This window comes from Coptis chinensis, chromosome 1 (genome assembly GCF_015680905.1).
Source record: "Coptis chinensis isolate HL-2020 chromosome 1, ASM1568090v1, whole genome shotgun sequence".
Lineage (NCBI taxonomy): Eukaryota > Viridiplantae > Streptophyta > Magnoliopsida > Ranunculales > Ranunculaceae > Coptis > Coptis chinensis.
The window spans coordinates 60,935,427-60,958,148 of NC_141456.1; the positions used below are offsets into that span (position 1 = coordinate 60,935,427).

At 34.5% G+C, this 22,722-nt stretch overlaps 1 protein-coding gene and 1 long non-coding RNA gene across 2 annotated transcripts; both read left to right on the forward strand.

Annotated features, from left to right (window-relative positions):
• Positions 1 to 3,105: 3,105 nt before the first annotated feature.
• On the forward strand, positions 3,106 to 4,778 carry LOC147524800 (uncharacterized). Its single transcript, XR_015197313.1, has 3 exons — positions 3,106 to 3,396; positions 4,100 to 4,223; positions 4,604 to 4,778. It is a non-coding gene; the product is annotated as an uncharacterized LOC147524800 (long non-coding RNA).
• Positions 4,779 to 21,041: 16,263 nt separating this feature from the next.
• On the forward strand, positions 21,042 to 21,623 carry LOC147524801 (uncharacterized). The gene has a single exon (XM_086576503.1). It carries the CDS (start codon positions 21,042 to 21,044, stop codon positions 21,621 to 21,623), a length of 582 nt encoding a protein of 193 aa, XP_086432629.1.
• The last annotated feature ends 1,099 nt before the right edge of the window (positions 21,624 to 22,722 follow it).

Genomic DNA, 22,722 nt, shown 5'->3' on the forward strand with positions numbered 1-22,722 from the left:
TGCAGTAGGTAGTGTACGCGTGTGTGTGTGTGTGTGTGTGTGTGTGTGTGTGTGTGTATGATGTGATTTTATTTGTGTGTGTGCTGCTGTGATTTTTGGTGCAATGTGGTGTAGGTGTGTGTTTGTGTGTAATGATCAAATTACACTACTAAAAAAAGGACATATTATGACTGTTGTTTTTTTTTCCTGTCTTGACGGTTTTGCTTAAAACCATCAAGATAAGTATCCAAGTGATATTTTTATGATGGTTGTTACAAATTTTGTGTTATGTATGTTACCAGCGTCAAGAAAATATATTGATTTATGATGGGTTTCCTAAAACTGTCAAGTTAGCAATAAAATAAACTAAACTACTTGAAAATTTCTTGACGGTTTTGTCCTATTTTTTTACTTTGATTATGACAGTCGTCATAAAAATTAAAATTTATGACGTGCTTGGCAAAACCGTTAGCTTTTTTTTTTTTTAACTTTGTTTATGGTTTGAAGTTAAACGTCAACATTCTAGGCTGAGCATGTCTCACCAAAAACGAAAGTACCAAAAAAGAGAAAAAGCATCAAGGGCTCTATTTTTCGAGTTTTTTTTTTTGCTCACAGCTCTGACGCCCACAGTGCTCACAGGAGCGACACCTGTAACAAAAAAAGTCAATAAAAATTTTATGATCCAAAAGACTCTCTCTCCTCTTTTATACCCACGTTTCCATCCTCTTCTTTCTCCGACCATCTACAGTGCAAAACAAAATTCACATTTCCACTTCACTCCTTTTAACTCCACTACTCACTGAGCCAAGAGCCAACTCAATCTTCTTCTTGTTCTAGATTAAGTCAACTAAATATTTCTAACACACCCTTTCATTTTTCAGACCATTCTTGTTCTAGACTCTCAGTTGTTAGACCTTGTACTACTACCACTTCAGCTCCATCTTCAAATTGTAGTTGGGAAATTAAGTTAGAAAAAAAAAATCCCACACTTCTCTTACATGGTTGCACTGGTTCAAAACTTCAAATACAAATTACAATCTGAACAAGGTTATAAATCTTCTGTTTTGGACTACTTAAATAGTTTCTTAAAATTCAAAAATGGGTCTTGAAATCTAATGGGATGAAAAACAAGATTCTTACTTTTTAGAGTGTAAATCTTGTCAACTTCAAAATGGTGTTTGTGGGTAAAATTTATCTGACCCAAGTAACCATTTTGTTTGCTATAGTTCACAATCCCAATCTCATTTAACCCCACCTTGGATCGAATCACATTGTTTTAGTGTGTTCTCTTTGTCATTTGTGTATGCGTATCGCTTCTTATTGGTGTTGTAACTTTGATTTTTCGATATAGAAGAGTGAAATCTACAAGAATTGAGGAGGACCCACCAATGTTATTTCTACAACGACATCTTTCAGCAAGTTTATTACCACCCCGCCAGTTATGAGGAATTTGGATTTATCGAGGAATGGTTTCAGTGTATCTAGGCCAACTTATTGATAACAGAATAGTTGCAGTGAAAAAGCTACGTAAACCACCTCAAACAATGGCGAGAACGAATTTGGAGAAGGCAATTTGTAATGAGATATTGATTCTTTCTTCAATTGAGCAGCAGAATCTTGTTAAGCTCATGGGTATTGTAGTAATTCAAGATGTTTGTTACTTGTTTATGATTATGTACCTAATGGTACATTAGTTGATCATTTACATGGTTCAAAGAGTTTATATGGAGAAAGGTGTTCTTTGAAATGGTTAACTAGAGTTGATATTGCTTTACAAACAGCATTGGCTATTGAATAGCTTCATTTTGAAGTGAAGCCTGCAATTATTCATAGAGATATTACTTCAACTAATATCTTTGTTGAGAAAGATTTCATAATCAAGTTAGGTTATTTTGGGCTGTCAAGATTGTTGAATTTTAGTGATGAAGGAAACCAAGTGGCCGGTCTGTGATTGGAATTAATATCTAATATCTTTATCTTGGGCTAAAAAAACTGGTATTAATCCTAACTTTTCAGGAGAAACAGTGAGTAGTATTAGTGAAAGAGAAGTTGGGGGGGAAGAAAAATTGTGAAAAAAGACTTGTGGTGTACTGGTGGGTAGGTAAAGAGGGAAGAGAGAAGGGGAGGTGGAAATGTGGGGAAGAGAGAGAAAGAGATGAGGAGATAGTCTTTTTTGTTTTGTTTATTTTTTTAATTTTTGTTAGACACGTGTTGACCTTGTGAGCACTGTGGGCGTCAAAGCTGTGAGCAAAAAAAAAACTCCTATTTTTCCCTTACAAGTAATTTTTCCTATCATATTCTTATTTTTACTTAGTGTTTTCACTAGAAAAAAAAAAAGAAAAAGAGAAACACGAGTACGTTTTTCTTCCTAGAAGCCTAGGTCATATTCTTCTTCAACCTCTCCAAATGTCTCCGTTTCCTTCTCCAAAATCTAGGACATCTCGATGAATCTCTGTTTGCCTCTCATCTAGCCATGGAGCAAAGGCACCTCCTTTTCTCTCAAATTCTGGTTTTAATTGGTTATCATTACTGAGTTTTTGTTCGGGTTTTCAATAGATTGAAACGGTAGCAGTGGAATGCTTTGGATCTATTAATGTATGCCTCCATATATGTCTTAACTTCTCTAACCCTTTTCATTCGGTTTCCTACTAATTGGCGCAAGTATTTCTGATTTCCCCTAATGAATTTAGCTTTAATGATCGTAAATTTAGTTTTGGTTGCGAAGCTTGACGAGGAGAGGGTCTAACTAGAAAACTTGTGTTTCTAGATCTGGAAAAGTGGAAGTTTAAGTGAGCAAGCTAAACCAAGGAGCAGCAGCGGTTATCACTCTCTCAATCTATCATCAGGTTCGAATTAAGCCAGTGTGTTTTTATTTCAATCGACAGCTTTGATTTTTAAAAAGTTTTCATGAAAATGAATACTGACTATTTGATTATATTTCTGAAAGAAATTGATCTGGGCGAAAGCCTGAAGTATGTCAGACGAGAGGAAAGCAAAAAATAGATGCAAAGACAAATCAGAAATTTGGTAAAAAGATCGTAGACCTGAAGCTCTTGGAGACTTACAAGTTCTTCCATATGAAATCATCTGCTCTGTCTTCGAAGACTTGTATGCTCGTCTTTTCTCGTGTTCTTGCGTCAGCAGGTTTTGATGTCGTTTCCTTTTTATTTCTTATATTTGATAAATCTAGTGGGCCAATTTTGGTTATAGTTTCAAACTCTGTTATAATAGCTAGTTGCAAACATGTAATGAATTTATGTCTTGAATCTGCAATATGATGTACATACTGTGCAATGAAGAACCATTATGGATTATATTATGGTCAATTGCATGTTCTAGATGTGTGGGGTTACTAACTGGGTATGTACTTGGAAAATGGTTGGATGCTCTGCTGAAGGTGATGTTATCTCTCTGTAAGTGGTTTTGTTGTGTATTTATTGTTTCTTGGAATGAATATATATTGATTGTCTTGTCATGAATGTTCTTGTGGTTTTTTATTTTTTATAATGATATGTCAAGATTTTTCCTTCGATTTTTTAGTGAACCTGTATGAACTTTGTGCTGCTTTGGTTCAGTTAGTTTAAAAAGGCATATGCTGACATAGGTTGGCGATAACAAGTACTTGGGATTTTAGTCCAGTTGCTTGAATTTGATGTTGAATCATGAAAGGGGGGGTTTTTTTTTTTTGGACAATAGGTTGGCTCTGATTGGATATGCTGAAGCTGAATTTCATGCCTATCGACAAATTATTGTGGGATCTGGTTATGTAAAACAAGATAGGTGTCTTAACAATCGTAGACTTTTGTTTTCATTTTTTTTTTTAAATTTTAGTGTTACATTAAGAAGGCATGTGTTAATGTAGGTCGATAGCGGTAACATGTTCTTTTGAAAAGATAACTGCTCAACCTCTAGTTGCATAATATATAGTTTTAAAGTAGACTCCTAAAAGCCTAGAACTACTATTGCTCAATTCTTCTATCGAAAATTGTTAGGGTTCGACCTTTAAGAATGTTAGTAGTTGTAAGTGGATTTTTCTTGAAGGAATTGTTGAATTTGTTGACCTTGTATCTACTTTATTTGTTGATCATTTAGATTACTTTTTCTGTCTAATTTCAACTAGAAGAAAAGTGCGACAGTTTGTTGTAACGGTGATATTGCTTGATGGAATATTCAATTTGTTGGTGCCCATGTGTTTGAAGGGATTGATAAGTGTTTTTGCTGGACAGTTTCACGTTGTTCTTATGGTGAGTTCAATGTCTATGCCTACTGATTCCTTGTGAGAGTGTTTATCAAATGTAAAAAAGATATTTATACGCTTTCAAATGTGATGTACATATTGTGCAATGAAGAACCATTATGGATGATATTATGTCGTAGGAGTGTTACTAGTCAATTGCCACTACTAAAAATTGGACATATTATGACAGCTGTTTTTTTTTCTATATTGTCAGCTTTCTTGAAAACCGTCAATATAAGTTTCCTAGTGATATTATGTCGTAGGAGTGTTACTAGTTAATATAAGTTTCCTAGGAATGGCATGTCTGCTATTGTTTTCTTGTTGGCAATCTAGAGTGGAGGTTGTTTGAGTTGCTAATGAGCGTCCTTTTGTAATGTGGGGCTCCAGGTTAAAGGGACATGGTGTTTCCTTTAGTAGATGACCTGCTGATCTCAACTAAACCTGCTGCAAGGTTGGTTCTACGCTTGCTTCCTTCTACAAAAATCAATTTTTTTACAAATACATGCTTGCACAAAGTTATATAGTTGCAACTAGGGTGGTCCAGTTTGGTTTTTTGATTTTGTTCTTTAATGATTGTTACTTATTTCTCTTATAGCTTACGTCTCAATCAGGTAATCTTTTCTCTCCTCTTAAATTGCATATTGACAAACTCTTATCTCTTAGTTTATACAAATTGAAAGATTGAATACATGGAATTTTAATATGAAGGTGATGATATCAATCTTGTTGAAAGTGTTGATTGGGTAGAAATTTCCAGCACACAATTGGAGGATTTGCCACTAGATTAATTACTTGGTAAGAGTTGTCTTCATCTAGTTTTTTCTTATTCATGTAGAGAAGTACCCAAAATACACTTGATTAGATATATTGTTTTCACCCAATTTTGATTATCAGTTGAACATTTGAAGTTTCTTTTGGAATTTTTCTAACGTATCGGATTGGGTTAAGGAATTAAACCCAATCTCTCGACTGATTTTCTGCCCAAATGATTAAGGGGACATTATACCTCTTGTATTTTGTGGATGAGTATTTCCTATATGATATATGACTATAGGCCAAGATTTTGGCTGTCCAAATACTCTCCTTACGGCCTAGCTGATTTGAATATCATTCTTATCGCTTAATGAATCAATGTGAGTACGGTTCTTTTTCTCAGTTAACGTAGATTGAATTAAACTTGGCATTTGATTTCATTGGATTTGGACATATTCCAATGAACTAAATTTAGGGTGTTATGATGTTGCAGTAAGTTTAGAGAGGGGAGAATATTTGCGGACACGGGGAATATATAAGGAGGAGATACTTGTTTATTTGGTAAGCTCATAAATCTTCCTTTGGTCTTGAAAAACTTGTATTGATTTTTTTAGTGCTCTAATTAACTTTGGGTAGTCTGACATACATTTTGGGTAGTCTGACATAGATGTTTTACTACTTAGAAATATATATTCTATATTGGAATGAAACAAGCATTTGATCCTTTGATAGATGTTATAGTAAGCTATATGGTGATTATATATTCGCGTTTGGGAACAAGTTATCCTTGGTACTCCATCTAATATTTCTTAGAGATAATATGTAAATCGAACATGGTGCCTTATGTTGAATTGAAGTGTGCTCCATGACTTGGGCAGTGTGGCCTATGGCAGCCTGAAGCGGCTTGGATAATCGCCTGTAGCAATCTAGAGTGGCATGTAGTGTGTAGCCTTTAGAAAAATACACCCGAAGCCATACCTTGTAAGCTAGTTACACGTGTCTTAGTGATCAAAACACAAGTTTACAAGGAGAAGCCTGTTCCATTATGTTGCCTCAGTTCTTGTTTTGTTCCTTAGAGTCGTAATATGCAATGGTATGGCTGGTAAGAAATGGTCATTGAGTTGGTAAGAATTTGATGATTGAAAACTTTTAGCTCTTTCAATGGTGGGTTAATGAATAAATCTTGAATGGTTGAGCTGGTAAGAAATTGATGATTGAAAACTCCTTGATATTCAATTTTGTAAAATGCATTGCTTGAAGCTTGGAATTCTTCCACTGCAGATGCGACTCAAATATGTTTGCAAATTGATTTGTTTTGATTTGGAAGTCATTAGATTGCATGTTGGTAGTATTAGATGCATGCTTGAGAAGTTTAGTTAGTCTTTTGGGCTAATAAATTAGACCTTTTCTTTTAGTACCATGCTTTATAATTGAAGATGATGTACTGGTAGAACTTGTTTAACTTCAAAGGGATTATTAGTTGTATGCCTCTTTCTTCTTGTTATTCAAATAGTTGCAAGCTTATACTCAATTTTGGGTTTTGTTGAAATTGGAAGTGGTAGCTGGTTGTAGGAGTTCTTGTCGAGGTTGACTCGGCATTTCAATTAATGATTTGGTCCTTGGTGCCGAATTATGATAGTACTAGTGTAACTAAGATTTCCGCTAAATTCCTTCGAGCCCCTTTTTTTTTTTTTTTTGCTAATACATGTATAAAGGATTGGCTCGAGGGATATATTTTTACTGCTACTATGTACATCTTTTCATGAAATAGGGAAAGGAATGCGCTAGTACTCATGGGTCGGATGTACACAAAATTGAAAAGGTGTGGAGGCTTTGGGTATGTTCCTGAAAACTTTTATATACACATATCAAACGATGTGTCTTGTTTTCAATGGGTCCTGGTTGGTCCAAGGATTTTTTTGTTCTAATGGATTTTAGTTTTTAGTTTTTAGTTTTTAGTTCTTTTTCCCTTTTTTTTTGTTAGTGGTTTAAGTTTTTGGTAATAAATTTACTAATAATATTTCTTTACTTTGTTTCTTAGGTTTGACAACGTTCAATTGATCGATGGATAATACTTAATTTGTTGATGATGGAGTTGATTAGAATGATTTTTAGTTTAGTTGAATATGTTATCAAATAAATGTATATAGCATTTTTCAATGATGTTGGATAAATGATAATAACTTGTTATTTTTTCTTGTTGAATAAATTGATGTAAGGAATAAGTATTTTCGAATGGTTTGAAAATATATGGGGGTGAAGTTAGTGTGGATGTTCTAATTTTATTTTTGAGAATTTTATAGTTGTTTTATTGATAAAAATAAGTTTACAGGTTATTATATATGCAGTATTTTTGGCAAGAAAAATAATTTAAATATTATAATTTTAAAAAAAAAATAGATGACGGTTTTAGAAGAACTGTTAGTGTAAACTATTTGTTGACATATTTTTCTTCTACAAAATGACGGTTCCGCAATAGTAAATGGGCATTCCTTGATGGTTCTAACTATAATTTATGACGGTTACATATGAGGTGTCATAATAAAATTGACCTACTATGATGTTTTAAAGACTAATATATGTCATAATTGGAAGAACTTTAAAGACGCCTTTCTATGAACTGTCATAACTTTAATGATGGTTTTGGTTGACTTTTTATGATACCCCCAGTAATGACGACTAGTTTTTCAAGCAGAAAGTGTCATGATATATATTTCATGATAGCTAAAAATTGTCCAAAAAAGCGTAGTGTTACTATTCATCTTGTAGTTGTACTAGTCCGATATGTTTATGGAGTCTTTTAATTAAATTTATGTTTATGTGGTTGTAATGACATTTGGACCAAGTTTGTTTTACTAATTATCCTAATGCACTTTCTTAACTTGTCATTGTTTTAACTTTTAAGAATATTAACTTAATTTGTATGTTCATTAATTAGATATGGCAATGCGATGGACAAATGAGATGGACAATGCTCTTATCGATACATTCCATAACGGACGAGCTATTTCTAGGTCATAAGAATGAGAACGAATTTCTTCCAATATTAAAAGAGTGTGCAAGAGAAACACTCCAAAACATATTTACATTAGTCATGTAACTCAGCGAGTGAAGACCTTACAATAGAAATGACAAACACTATTCTCAATTTGTCGGCACTTCAATTTTCTTACTAGAAGTGGGAAAATAGAATCCACCTTCCCCCACCCCCCTAAACTCTTTTGCGCGCCAATCGAAAATTTTCCACTAGGACAAGAAAAATTTGCCACCCTCTCTTCCTCTCATCTTCCTCTCTCATTCACGAAGGAAACTCCATCAACACTTAATTGGTCTCGTGAGGAGAATGGAAGGACTACCTGATTCAGATTGTGATTTGAAGTTAGATGACACCACGGGCATTTCATTTTCTTTTGAGACTGAAAGGTTAAAAAATTCTCTTGTTGTTGTTCTGCATCAATGTAATTCTACATATTCATTTTGGGGTTTCATTTGTTTAACTTCTTATGAAGCTAGGTGTTTTCCCGAAACCCCAATTCATTAAAAGTGTAGTTTTTTTTTCTTAAAAAAGTGTAATTTCTTGAGTATTGAGGGTTTCAAAAGGGAAATCTAACTTTCAAAAGGTTAACTGAATTTCTTTTGATTTTTCAAAAATATTTACTTAATATAGATAGAATTAATAATAAATAATAGAAAATTTGAGCTCACAAAATATGAGATATAGATGGTTTTTGAAAACAAATGTAACAATGGTTACATCATTAGAAAACAAATGTAGTGTGCTAATTAACTTGAGTTCGTGCACCTTTAAATGTTGGTAGGGTAGTGTGCTGCCTTGTTCAATTAGACAGACCAACTTCTTTTTCAACTATGCCTTTATGCCTTTGTTTACGAATTGAATCTTATGTATGCCCTCTTTCATGTTCATGTGTGCCCCTTATCTACTATCTATATACTAAAACAGAGACCTCTAATGGAAGATTTTCTCTAGCCTATGTGGCATTATTCTAATATGAGAGTTAGTTTTTTTTTCTCTCCTATGTGGCACTCTAATATAAAAGATAGTCTTTTCTAATAGCCTACAATCTCACGTATATGGAACCTCTTTAAAGAGTTTGAATGTATTTCTAATTCTTATATTTGGAGAGTTTGAGTGTATTTCCAATTCTTATATATTTGATCAAATAAAAAAAATTGCTAAAAAAATAGGTGATTTGTAAAAGATGATCAAATAAAAAAAATTGCTAAAAAATAGGTGATTTGTAAAAAGTAATTTCCTATTACGAATCAAACACTTTTAGTGTTCCAATTCTTATATATTTGTTCAAATAAAAAAAAAATTGCTAAAAAATAGGTGATTTATATAAACTAATTCCCTATTACAAACCATACAATTTTAGTGTCTATGATAAAGTACCGACTTATTTCGAATATATCTTTAACACGACCTCAAAACATAGTTAAAAACAATTATACAAAAAATAACATTACAAAATGTATAATAGAAAATGAAAAAAAAAATAACGGCAAAGCAATAATGACAAATATTTTTAAAAAATATATAATACTGCATGAAACTAACGTCAAAAAACAATTAATGGGGAACCGAAAACTGGATGCAAATGCATCAAACTAACCACAAATAATATTTAACAAAAAATCGGAAACTGAATGCAAATGCAAGCATTAAACTAATCTTAAAAAGTAATTAATAGAAAAATTTGAATATGGATACAACTGCATTAAACTAACCTCAAAGAATAATTAACGGAAAATCAAAACTTGGATGCAAATACATCAAACTATAACATAAAAAAATAATTATTGGAAAATCGGAAACTGGATGCAAATGCATTGAGCTAACCCTCAAAGATTAAATTAACGGAAAATCGGAAACTGGATGCAACTGCATTGAACTAACCTCAAAGAAAAATTAATTATAAATTGGAAACATAATGCAAATGCGTGGAACTAATCTTAAAAACTAATTAACAGGAAATCAGAAATCGGAAACCGGATGCAACTGCACTGAACTAATCTCAAAAAATAAAATGGATGCAAATGCATTGAACTAACCTCAAGAAATAATTAACGGGAAATTGGAAAATGGATGCAAATTCATTGAACTAACCTCAAACAATAATTAACAGGAAATCGGAAACTAGATGTAAATTCAACTTTATCAAATAATAAATGAGAAATCGTAAACTGGATGCAAATGCATTAAACTAATCTCACAGAATAATTAACGGGAAATCAAAAACTGGATGCAAATGCATTGAACTGACCTCAAAGAACGATTAACAGAAAATTGGAAATTGGATGCAAATGTATTGAACTAACCGAAAAGAATAATTAACGAGAAATCAAAAACTGGATGCAACTGTATTGAACTGATCTCAAAAAATGAATAACGGGAATTGGAAATTGGATGCAACTGCATTGAACTAATCTCAAAATATAAATAACGAAAAATCATAAATTAGATGCAAATGCATTGAACTAACCTCAAAACATAGTTGGGTTATATGTTATGGGAATGTCTCGATAAGTATAGTTTTGCATTTAAAATGATATTTATCTTATCTCTTTCCGTATGATTGGGAACTCCTTACTATTCAAGTAGCTTCAATATATATGAACTTCACCTAATTAGGGAATCTCACAAAACTTCAATCAAACTTCTATTATTAAACAACAAAATGAAGTTTAAGAGTTTTATCAAAGGTGAGTTATTTTTTTTTAATGGAGAGTAAGATTTTTGCGTTATAAGAAATTTGGTTGAGTGATAAATATAATATTAATATATAATAGTTCTGCATATATATTTGCAAATATTTTTCAGAATATTTAATATAACAACACCCGTTCATAGATAATCTTTGAAGATTCCACATAGTGAGTCATACATAATTTAAATAATAATTAATTAGAAATTGGGAGCTGGATAATCTTCGATGATCCCACATAGTAAATCAAGCATAATTTACTTTTTATGCCATGTTTGCAAGGACACTATAGATTGATCTGTAGAAGTTGGTATTACACACCACATTGAATAATTAAAAGGAAATCGAAAACTATATTCAAATAGATAACTGAGCTCAAAGAGTAATTAACGGGAAATCAGAAACTTTATGCAAATGCAATAAACTAAACTCAAAAAGTAATTAACTAGAAATCGGAAACTGGGTGCAATTGCATTAAACTAACTTCAAATAATAACTAACGGGAAATTAGAAATTAGAAATCCTTGAAAAATATTTAACGGGAAATCGGAAACGGTATGCAAATACATCAAACAAACCTCAGATAATAATTAATGGGAAATCGGAAACTGGATGCAAATGCATTGAACTAAACTCAAAAAATAATTAACAGAAAATCAAAAACCGAATGCAACTGCATTGAACTAACCTCATAGAATAATTGGTGGAAAATCAGAAACTAAATACAAATGCATTGAAATAATCTCAAAGAATAATTAACGGGAAATCATAAACAGGATATAATTGCATCGAACTAACCTCAAAGCATAAATAATCAGAAACTAGATGCAGATGTATTGAACTAACCTTAAAGAGTTATTAACGGGAAATTGGAAACTGGATCCAAATGCAATGAACTAATCTCAAAGACTAATTAACGAAACATTGAAAAATGGATGAAACTGCATTGAACTAACCTAAATGAATAATTAACAAGAAATTATAAATTTGATGTAACTGCATTGAACTAACCTCAAAAAATAATTAACGGGAAATTGAAAACTTGATGCAAATACATTGAACTAACCTCAAAGAACAATTAACATAAAATCGAAAATTGGATGCAACTATATGGAACTAACCTCAAAGAATAATTAACGGAAAACCAAAAACTAGATGCAACTGCATTAAACTAAAATCAGAGATTAACTAACTGGAAATCAAAAATTGGATGCAAATGCATTTAAATAACCTCAAAAAATAGTTAACTGGAAATCGGAAGTCGGATGTAACTGCATCGCACTGACCTCAAAACATAAATGTCCGCTTTTTTTAGCCTTCTCACATGAGTAATTATGAGTAATTAGGAACCCAAAACGAAAGTGAGTATATAAAAATAGACTCTTACATGTATGCAAATTGCATGTATAAAAATTGTAAACTATCGAGCTAACCTAGAAAAACAATTAACGGGAAATCATAAACTGGATGTAGATGTATTGAACTAACCTCAAAGAGTAATTAACGGGAGATTGGAACCTCGATGCAAATGCAATGAACTAATCTCAAATACTAATTAACGAAACATCGAAAACTGGATATAACTGTACTGAATTAACCTTAATGAATAACTAACGGAAAATCATAAAGTGGATGCAATTGCACTGAACTAACCTCAAATAATAATTAACGTGAAATTAGAAATTTGATGCCACTGCATTGAACTAACCTCAAAAAATAATTAATGAGAATTTGGAAACTGGATGCAACGTACTATATTAAACTAACCTCAAAGAATAATTAATGGAAAATTAGAAACTTGATGCAAATGCATTGAACTAATAACCCTAAACATATTTGTATTATATGTAAAGGGAATAAATGTCTCGACAAATATAGTTTTGCATTTTAAGTAGTGTTTATCATAATTCTTTTATTGTGATTGGGAATGCATTGCTATTCAAGTAGCTTCAATATTATCTTCGCCGTATTGGGCATTCTCACAAAACTTCAATCAAAATTTTATTGTTAAACCTAACAGTAAAAAGAAGTCGATGAGTTTTATCAAGGTTTGATGCTTCATTTTTATAGAGAGTGGTGCAAGAAATTTAAATGAGTAATTAATATAATTTTCATATCTCATAGCTATGCATAATTGCTAATATTTTTTAGAATAATTTAATATAACGTCACCCGTTCATAGGACACGTTCATGTGATAAATCTTTTCAAGTGGGAGTAGTGTATTCTTTGAGGATATGGAAACAATCAATCTATTTTAGTCATTTGTACACATTAGTACGTAAGCTGAACGGTGATGATTTACCGCTAAATCACCATATTTATAATAAAACTATTATACAAACTGGATCAAGTTTAAGATAATTCCATTTGAAAATTACGGATTAATATCCTAAACCACAAAGTGAAGAGGTTATCTCAATTTGATCTCTTAGTTTTCAAATATTTATGCACCATAATCGCTGCTCATTAACGTATTTTGGTTTATTTTCAATATAAATATATTCTGATTCAAAAATTTGCCGCTAAATCACTATAAATCTAAGAAAACTATTATACAAGCTAGATCGAGTTTAAGATAATTCTATTTGAAAATTACGAATTAATATCATAAACCACAAAGTGAAGATATTATCTCAATTTGATCCCTTAGTTTCAAAGTACTTATGCACCATAATTGCTGCTCATTAATATATTTCGATTTATTTTCAATAAAAATATATTCGGAATTCGAAAATTTGTCGCTAAATCACCATAAATCTAAGAAAACTATTATACAAGCTAGATCGAGTTTAAGATAATTCTATTTGAAAATTATGGATTAATATCCTAAACCACAAAGTGAAGAGGCTATCTCAATTTGATCCTTTAATTTCCAAGTACTTATGCACCATAATCGCTGCTCATTAATGTATTTCGATTTATTTTCAATAAAAATATATTCTGATTCGAAAATTTGTGTGAGACATTTTTTAAAGCCTTTTCAACACACAAAATATTTAATAGATCTCGAGCGTATGCCCGGGTCCAAAATCTAGTTTTAGAACTGAATTCGAGACTAGAATATCAAAGGAGAAGAAGAAAAATGATATGTACTCATTGGGGGTGATGAAATGGTCTCACGGGCCGACTTGGGTCTTTGTGTAACTTAATAGGGCTGAAAATATCGACCGATATATTAGTGATATATATCAGATTATCAGTATTTGGGGTACCCGATATGGATATATTATGATATATCAGATGGATATATTAACACAATTTTGAACTGACATATATTGGATTTTCCAATATATCTGATATATATCATTGACTTCATTGACTTTCACCAATCTTTGACCAATTTTTTATTAATATCTTCGATATATGTCGATTTATATCAGTGATATTTAGGATATTTTAGGATATATCGCCATATAAAAAAATTGACTGATCAGCCAAAAGATATATATCAACCGATATATCGATATATTCAATATATATCAATTTTTGGAGAGTCTGATATATCTCCTGATATCGAAATATTGGGCCTTGCTATATACTACAAATGGTTCAAGTAAGAGGTTCACTATGGAGAAAAACAATTCAAGTAGGACCTAACTAGATTGCAAATAAACTTAAAATGTTTAAGCTTTGTGATCTGGATCATTCATATTGTATTCTTTGTTTGTTATTTTATGTGTTCAATTTTATACACGTTTTTTATTTTCCATATAGGTGTTCAATGCATGAAGTGGTGATTTTGGACTACTAAAATGCAGCTTGATCCTCACATGAGCATCATTAACTCTTCCCTTAGAAGGGTTTTAGCTCATGGTCTTTGGATGGATTTTATGTCTTGCATGTATGAAATGAAAAGGTGAAAAGAAGTAAAGGAAGAACTGGAAATTTAACTTGAAGAAAATAGATTTTATTTGTAGTTCAAGACTTCCTGAACCAACCTAATACAAAAGCTTCAAAGAAAGAAAAATACTATGCATGAAATGTAAACACAAAATGGAATGCAAGAAAAGATCCCTCTCCTTTCTCCAACATCCAAAATATATACAACCCCTCTCTCTCACGTGAAGTCTTCCCCTATTTATTATAAGTTTGTCTTTTCCTTTTTCAAAACATCCAAACTTTTTTTTCACAAAGTTTGTCTTTTTCTTTTCAAAACATCCAAATTTTTTTTCACAATTTTCTAATCAATAATCAAGTCATGCATTTATTGTTTTGTCTTTTCTTGCAAGGTGTCACAAAAGTGTCCATCACTTGCCACTTGTCTATGCATGATGACTCATCATTTCTGGTGGGCCCGCAGAGTAAGTCCATGTGCTGTGTCCAGTGGCGGCCCAGATTTTAGCATTTTTACAATTTTCTGTCTTTGCGTAGAGCTCATTGCCATGGTCGTTCTGGTAGTTCACTTGCCGAAATCGAAGACCAGGTTTGAAAAATGTGAGCTTCAAAAATTTACTGCTTCTTTACACATGGTCCCGTTCTGCACTGGTTTTGTCTCTTTGGAATCTTCGGCTCTAGTCAGGCTTTGTTGGGCTTCACTGGGCTGATTGGAAAGACTTCAAGTATGCATAGTATTCCTGTACTTTGATGCAGGTTTTATCATCATATTCACGTTAACTGCAAAAACCTGCAAAAGTACGAAAATATAATTATTTCATGATTATTAAACACATAATTAACTAAAATGCTATGTCTCTACGGGGTTTAGTATTACAGTTTGGGTGCTTATCACTTACTCATACCACCTTGTGTAACATGTAACATAAGAGAAGTGATTTATTATTATTATTTTTTTTTTAAGATTATCGAAAAAAAAAGAAGTGATTTTTTCCTCCTAACAAATTAAATAAACTATATTTCACAAAAAATATAATAATATAAAAATTTTAATTTACGTATTTCATAAAACAATAAAACACTACCTTTGTCATCTTTTTACTTGTATTTTGTACAACTTTCTCCGTCTGAGATGACAATCTTTTAGATGGTGGTCGACCTCTACGACGAACAACAACTGGAGAACGAATAGTAACACTTTATTTTGTAACTGTTATTGGAGTAACACATGACGGAAACATACCTGGAACACGCGGGCTACACAATGAGAAAGGGGAAAATGGAGCAGTAATCCAAGACATGGCAGGGCAAAACCCAAAACTAAGATCCGAAATATTAGGATCTGACAAGAAGAGCGATATAAGGGCAGACACAGCAAAGTCCAATGATGTGGAAACAGAGCAGCAAGTAGCATCTCGAAGTATAGAGATACAGAATAATAACTCATCAGATGTGTGCAAGACGCAAGATGATACCATCAAAGCCAAGTCAGTGGTTATGACTGCGCTAGTGATCAGTGCTGAAAGTGGTAATGTGTAACAGGACAATGGTGCCACTAAGAGTACGTGGGCAGATATAATTGGGAAGAAAGCTGTAGGAAGTGCAGCTCTAGCATACATCCCCCCAACCATTGTGAATGGAAAACCAATCATTCATGTCACCACCTCGCAGTTTTCAGAGTACAATAAAAAATTTGAAAATTTGATTGTTGGATCATTTGTTGGAAAAAGGTTAAGTTATAACTTTATGAAGGATGTTGTAACTAGAACGTGGAGGATAAAAAATTTTGTCATGAAACCATATGGGGATGTGATGTTCACGTTCAAGTTTGAGAAGGATGAAGAGAGGCAGGCGGTGTTGGACGTAGGATCGTTCCACATTGCCAACCAGTTGTTTGTGGTTAGGCCGTGGAGAACCTTTGTTGAAGCAGAAACGAGAGAATTAAAGACCATTCCAATTTGGGTGGTGGTCAAAGGATTGCCAATGGAAATGTGGAACAAAGACAGCTTCAGCCAAGTTGGGAGTGTCATGGGTACTCCTATGTTCACAGATCGACTAATGGAGAATATGACGAGGACGAACTATGCGAGATTGTGCGTAGAGATTGATACAGACTGCTCATATCTAGAATGAGTGCCGGTGATTCTTGACCAAAGGAGAGTGTATAAAATGGATTTTGAATACAACTAGAAACCTCCCAGATGTAAGGAGTGCAAGATTTTTGGGCACTCGGATCAGCGATGCCCTAAGAGGGTGAGAGAGGAAGCAGAAAAAACTCAGAAAGTTTGGATTCAGAGAACGAGTACTACAACGAAGGAGGAGGAGGAAAGTATACAGAAGGAAAAAACTCAGCAGAAAGAGAGTGGGCCAAACAAAGAACAAGAGGAGGTCCAAGAAGTATGCAATGTCGAGGAAGAAGCTGGGTGGGAGTCACCAAGTAAACGTCACAGATGCAAAGCTCGCATGTTACAAGGGAAGGTACAACCTCATGAGCATTGTAAACAAAGTGAGGAGGGTACAGCAGCACAAGGGGAATTCAAGGAAAAAAACATTGGTAGCAATAGCCCAAAAACTTCAGAGCAAGATAAGGGCAGTAGGAGGAAGGATATAGAGACGCTTCAGCATACTGAAGCAAAGGATTTGGGAGAGCAGAAAGGGAAAGGCAGCGCTAACAAACACTTGGAGCCTAATGCGATAGTAATGCAAGATAGGGATGTAGCTGTAGAGACAGAGAAGGAAGGGCAGAACAAAGAAAAAAACAGAAATGAAATGAGCACAGCTGGGCAGAATAGAGACAGAGGTGAAACAAGCTTAAGGAAAGAAGGGATAGCGAAGGCTAGTAAGAATACTCAGATTCCGAATTATGGGAAACCTAACATAGTGGTTGCGAAGTACGACCACTCTAATCCTAAAAGAAATATTAGATGATTGGTATAGGATGCTGGAATGTAAGGGGCCTAAACAAAGCTTTTAAGCAAATTGAGGTGAAAGACATGATAAGACGGAAAGAATTAAGTGTGTTTGGAATGATTGAAACGAAAGTGAAGCAAGCAAATATGCAAGATGTCATTAATGGCTGCTGTAATGGATGGATGGTGGAACATAACTACGAGTATAGTGAACTGGGAAGGATATGGTGCTGCTGGAACCCACATAATTGTAACATGACCACTATAGAGAAAGATGAACAGAGTATAACCATGGATTATTTGAAATCGATGAATGGGAAAACATTTGTAATAACAATGGTTTATGGATCAATTGATAGGAACAAAAGGAGAGAGCTCTGGAGGAGTGTGATTCAGATATCGGGTAATGTACAGAAGCCATGGATTATAATTGGGGATTTTAACTCAGTTCTGAATGGGCAAGAAGGAGTAGGAGGAACGGAGACAAGACCGCACCACTTCCAAGATTTGATGCATTGTGTCACAATGGCTGGCCTAGTCGATTTGAAATATTCCGACAATTTCTTAACATGGAGTAATAAGCAAACAGTGAGGCTATGGAGGAAATTAGACAGAGTCATGGTCAATGTGGAGTGGATAAATGAGTTTGGAGATACAGAAGCGACCTTTAAAAATCCAGGAGCAACATCTGATCATTCATCAATGGTAGTGGAAACGATTAGAACCAAAGGTCAGTGTAAAAAGTCATTTCGATTTTTTAATTATTGGATTGATGAGGAGGGGTTTTTTGAGGTGGTTAAAGAGTCATGGGGGGTTTCAGTGGTAGGAAACCCAATGTACACGTTCACAAAGAAGCTGAAGAATGTAAAGAATGCTCTAATCAGCTGGAACAGAGAGAAAGGAAAGGCGTGCACAAGGAAAGTAGAAGCGGAAAGAGAACTAGAAGGAATACAAACTCAGCTACAAAGTCAGCCATTGAACCGGGGAACTCATTACGGAGAAAGAGTGATAACAAGAAAGTATGTCAAAGCTGTAATAGAGGAGGAGAATGAATGTAAACAAAAATCAAGGGACCAGGTACTGACACTTGGAGACAGCAATACAAAGTATTTTTTTAACTCAGTAAAAGTGAGAAGGATGACAAACAAGATTACTTGCCTGAGAGATGGGAATGGAAAGGTTCTGGAAGAAATAGAGAGTATAGGGGAAGAATGCGTGAAATTTTATACTGGCCTATACAGTCCGGACCAGACGATGGAGGAAATGGATTTCAGTATGTTAGAGGAAATTGAGGTAGAGCAGTTGGATCAAAATACTCAAGAGGAGCTAATAAAGGAGGTCACTAGAGATGAAATTATTGAATTTTTATCAGGTATATATAGTGACAAAGCACCAGGGAGTGATGGGTTCTCTTCCTTATTCTTCAAGGCTACGTGGAGGATTATAGGAAATGAGTTTGTTAAAGCTGTGAAGAACTTTTTCAGGTCGGGTATGATGCTACAGGAGGTGAATACAACATGTATAACCTTGATTCCGAAGATACCAAAGCCTAGTTCATTGGGGGATTACAGGCCCATAACATGTTGCAATGTGATATACAAATGCATTACAAAGATCATGACACGCAGGATGAAAGTTTTCATAACTCAAGTAATATCTCTCAATCAGTCAGCATTCATTTCGGGCAGAAGTATTCATGATAATATACTGGTTTCACACGAGCTGCTACACAATTACCACCGGAATCATGGGCCACCTAGATGTGCACCTAAGATTGATCTAAGGAAGGCTTATGATACTGTAAGATGGGAGGCTGTCAAGTTTGCTTTAACGAGAATTGGAGTCCCCTTACAGTTTGTACAGTGGATTTAGAAATGCATAGAAACTCCGAGATACAGCATTATGATAAATGGAGCTCCTTTCGGGTATTTCAAGGGAAAGAGAGGAATCGGGCAAGGGGACCCAATGTCACCATATTTATTTGTTCTAGTCATGGAGTTTTTCACTCAAATGCTTAGACGGAAAGTGGAGGAAGGAGAATATAAGCTCCACTATAAATGCAGGAATCCACTCATCACACATCTATCTTTCGCAGATGATTTAATTGCATTCATGAATGGAGACTTGGAAACAGTACGAGCACTGAAGGAAACTCTGAGCAAGCTGAAAAAGTGCTCGGGATTGCAAGTTAACCTACAGAAGAGCAATATGTTCTACTCGGGTATGGATACGACAAGATGTACACAAGTCGAGAGCATTATTCAGTTCCAAAGAGGAGAGTTGCCGGTAAGATATCTGGGACTACCTTTAATAACGACGAGGTTAAAGAATATTGATTGTGTGGCCTTGATAGAAAAGGTAAGGACCAAGATACAAGCATGGAAAGGACGGGCACTGTCATATGCGGGGAGACTTCAGTTGTTAAAGGCAGTACTAAATAACATGAGCATCTACTGGACGTCCTCTTTTGTGTTGCCACAGCAAACAATAGATACAATAAATCAAATGTGCAGAAACTTCTTGTGGTCGGGGCCGGAATGTGCTACATCCCATGCACTTATTAGTTGGGAAAGTTTGTGTTTCCCTTATGAAGAAGGTGGTCTTGGGATTCGAAACCTCAGCACCTCCAATATGGCAGCAAATCTAAAGCATATTTGGAACCTAGTGAGTGGGAAGGAGACGCTATGGGTAAAATGGGTTAAGCTGAATTTGATAAAGGGCAGAAACTTTTGGCAGTTAGCGATACCCAATGATTGTTCATGGGTATGGCGTCATATCTTGAAGAACAGGAAGGATGCGAAACACATTGCTCAACATCAGATTGGAGATGGAAGGGACACCAAGTTTTGGTTGGATCCATGGCATCCGATGGGCATACTGAAAGAGTTTTTTCCATTATCTCTTCTTTATGATTCAACTTGTAATCTAAATGCATCAGTCGCAAACTTGATAGAAAATGGGCGTTGGAATATACCATGGAACATTCGAGTCCATATGTCAGACATTATTAGCAAAATGGAAGAAGGGGTTAAGGTGGGTAGAGGTGAGGACAGAGTAATCTGGAATGCGTCAGATAAGGGGGAGTACACACTCAGAGACACATATGAGAGTGTAAGAGACACAAAGAGACTGAATACATGGCATAGCATCATCCGGTTTCCCAACGAAATTCGAGGCATTCGTTTCTGGCTTGGCTAACTCAGCGAAGGATTAAAGACTCTAGACAAGATGAAGGAGTGGAATATAGTACAAGACGATACTTGTGTTATCTGTGGGAAGGAAAGAGAGACAGTGAGACACCTTTTCTTTGATTGTAGTTACTCAAAGTTTATATGGCAATATGTACTCAAATTTGCGGGGTTATCAAAGGCGAGAGAGCCGCTTCATGGCAGCTAGAAATTGCATGGGTACAAAAGGTGGGCTGGGAAGGGAAAAGGCTATAAGCAAGATGCAGTTCGATTAGTGTTTACTGGCTTCATATACAAAGTGTGGCAGGAGCGAAATCAGAGAAGTTTTTAGCAAAAAGAAAATGTGGCAGAGCATGTGGGGAAGGAGATCATAAGGGACGTTAAGATCAAACTCTGATCCACTCAAAGCTGAAATGGAGGAGGGGCCTGAACGGAACAACTTCATGGAGAGATGGGATATTCAAGTAAGAGCGAAGCAAAGGAAGGTGAAGCGCTGCTGTTGGGAGAGAGCTGGAGAAGGCATATACAACCTGAATACGGATGACACACTACAAGGAAGTCAAGGAGGATGGGCAGCAGTGTTTCGGGATGTGAATGGGGTTGTGGTTGTAGCAGCACATGGCAAAGCAGACTATGATTCAATAGACTTGATTGAATTGCAAGGGCTTGAACAAGGGCAGAGACTTGGATTGCAAAAAGGATATCAAAGAATGAGGGCGCAAACAGACTCGACTTGTGTAACAGCGTACATGAAGGATAAAGCGCAGTACCCATGGAGGGTACATCACATGATGAAAGAGATACATGACATGATAGAACAGCTAGAAGAATTTTCAATTATGCATGTATTTAGAGAAACAAATAAACTAGCAGATATACTAGCATCTACCTTACCTACTGTTAGTTATATAGAATATAATCTTAGTTCTTTTTCAGAAGATGTAAAAAAGATTATATATGATGATGCCACGGGCAAAGAATATGTAAGAATGTAACTGAGCTATGATTTTATTATGAATAAAATAGGGGCAAGGGACCTCTCAAAAACCCTGCTTGCCGTTAAAAAAAAAACTACTTGCACACACTTTTTCACCAATTCTCAATTGCTTAATTAACTATGTAATGTAGTCTATAACCAATTTGGTCTTATCTTCACTGTTTGATGCCAAGTCTATAACCTCATCGAATATCTTATACATCTTATCAGTATACTTGTCACACTCCAAATTTCCAGAAAATTAAAATAGGGAATTATCCAATATATAATGATCTCAAATCGTCACCCTATTCCATAATTTGAAAACCCACCCATGATGAAATGAAACCCTACAAATTTTGAACATTTATCATGATGAAACGAAACCCTACAAGGTTTGAACATTTATGTTGTAAGCCGAAGGTACGACTTTTGTGTCTATTTAAAAAATTGGTGGGAAGGTTTTAATAAACAAAAATAGAAGTGAGTTCTTTTGAACGGAAGATTTTAATTTTTAATAAGTTTAATGTAAGTGGGTTCGACCACTTAGGTCCGCCCACATGGATCAAGGATCCATCCCCTGTTTAAGCTACTCCCTGGATCGTAGGATCGTAGTCCTACTGGATAGAATATACACTGGATAGAATATAATCTATCATGAATCTCTTGTTGCGCAAGAGTCGTGGGAGTTAGCTATATGCTTGGTTGGTTTTATATATCTTACGAAGGTATTAGAAAAACAACAAGCTGAAGGAAAAAGAAAACAATTCTCGACTCTCTTCTTTCTCCATTCACTGAAGGGGTGGGCTTAAGGTGTGGATACAAAGGGGATTGATTCTAGTAACAATCCTTCTCAAGAGACAAGGCTAGTAACAACTCACAAGGTTATCATTCTTTGACTTCGGGTTTTCTTCCGCTGGACAAGAGGTATGTTCTATAACTCGAATAACATGTTAATGTATTATTTACATTGGTATCGGAGCTGTTTATGTTTGTTGAATCGCCATTGTAACATGCATTGATAAAAAAAAAAAAAAAAATCTAGATTTGTTAGTTTTTCTCAAAAACCATTAATATACAATCTGTTGATTTTCGATCTCTACATGTCATGATTTTTT

Bases quoted from the DNA above. Each gene is read 5' to 3' on its own strand.
- LOC147524801 (XM_086576503.1), top strand. From the start codon at position 21,042: ATGGAGGAGGGGCCTGAACGGAACAACTTCATGGAGAGATGGGATATT.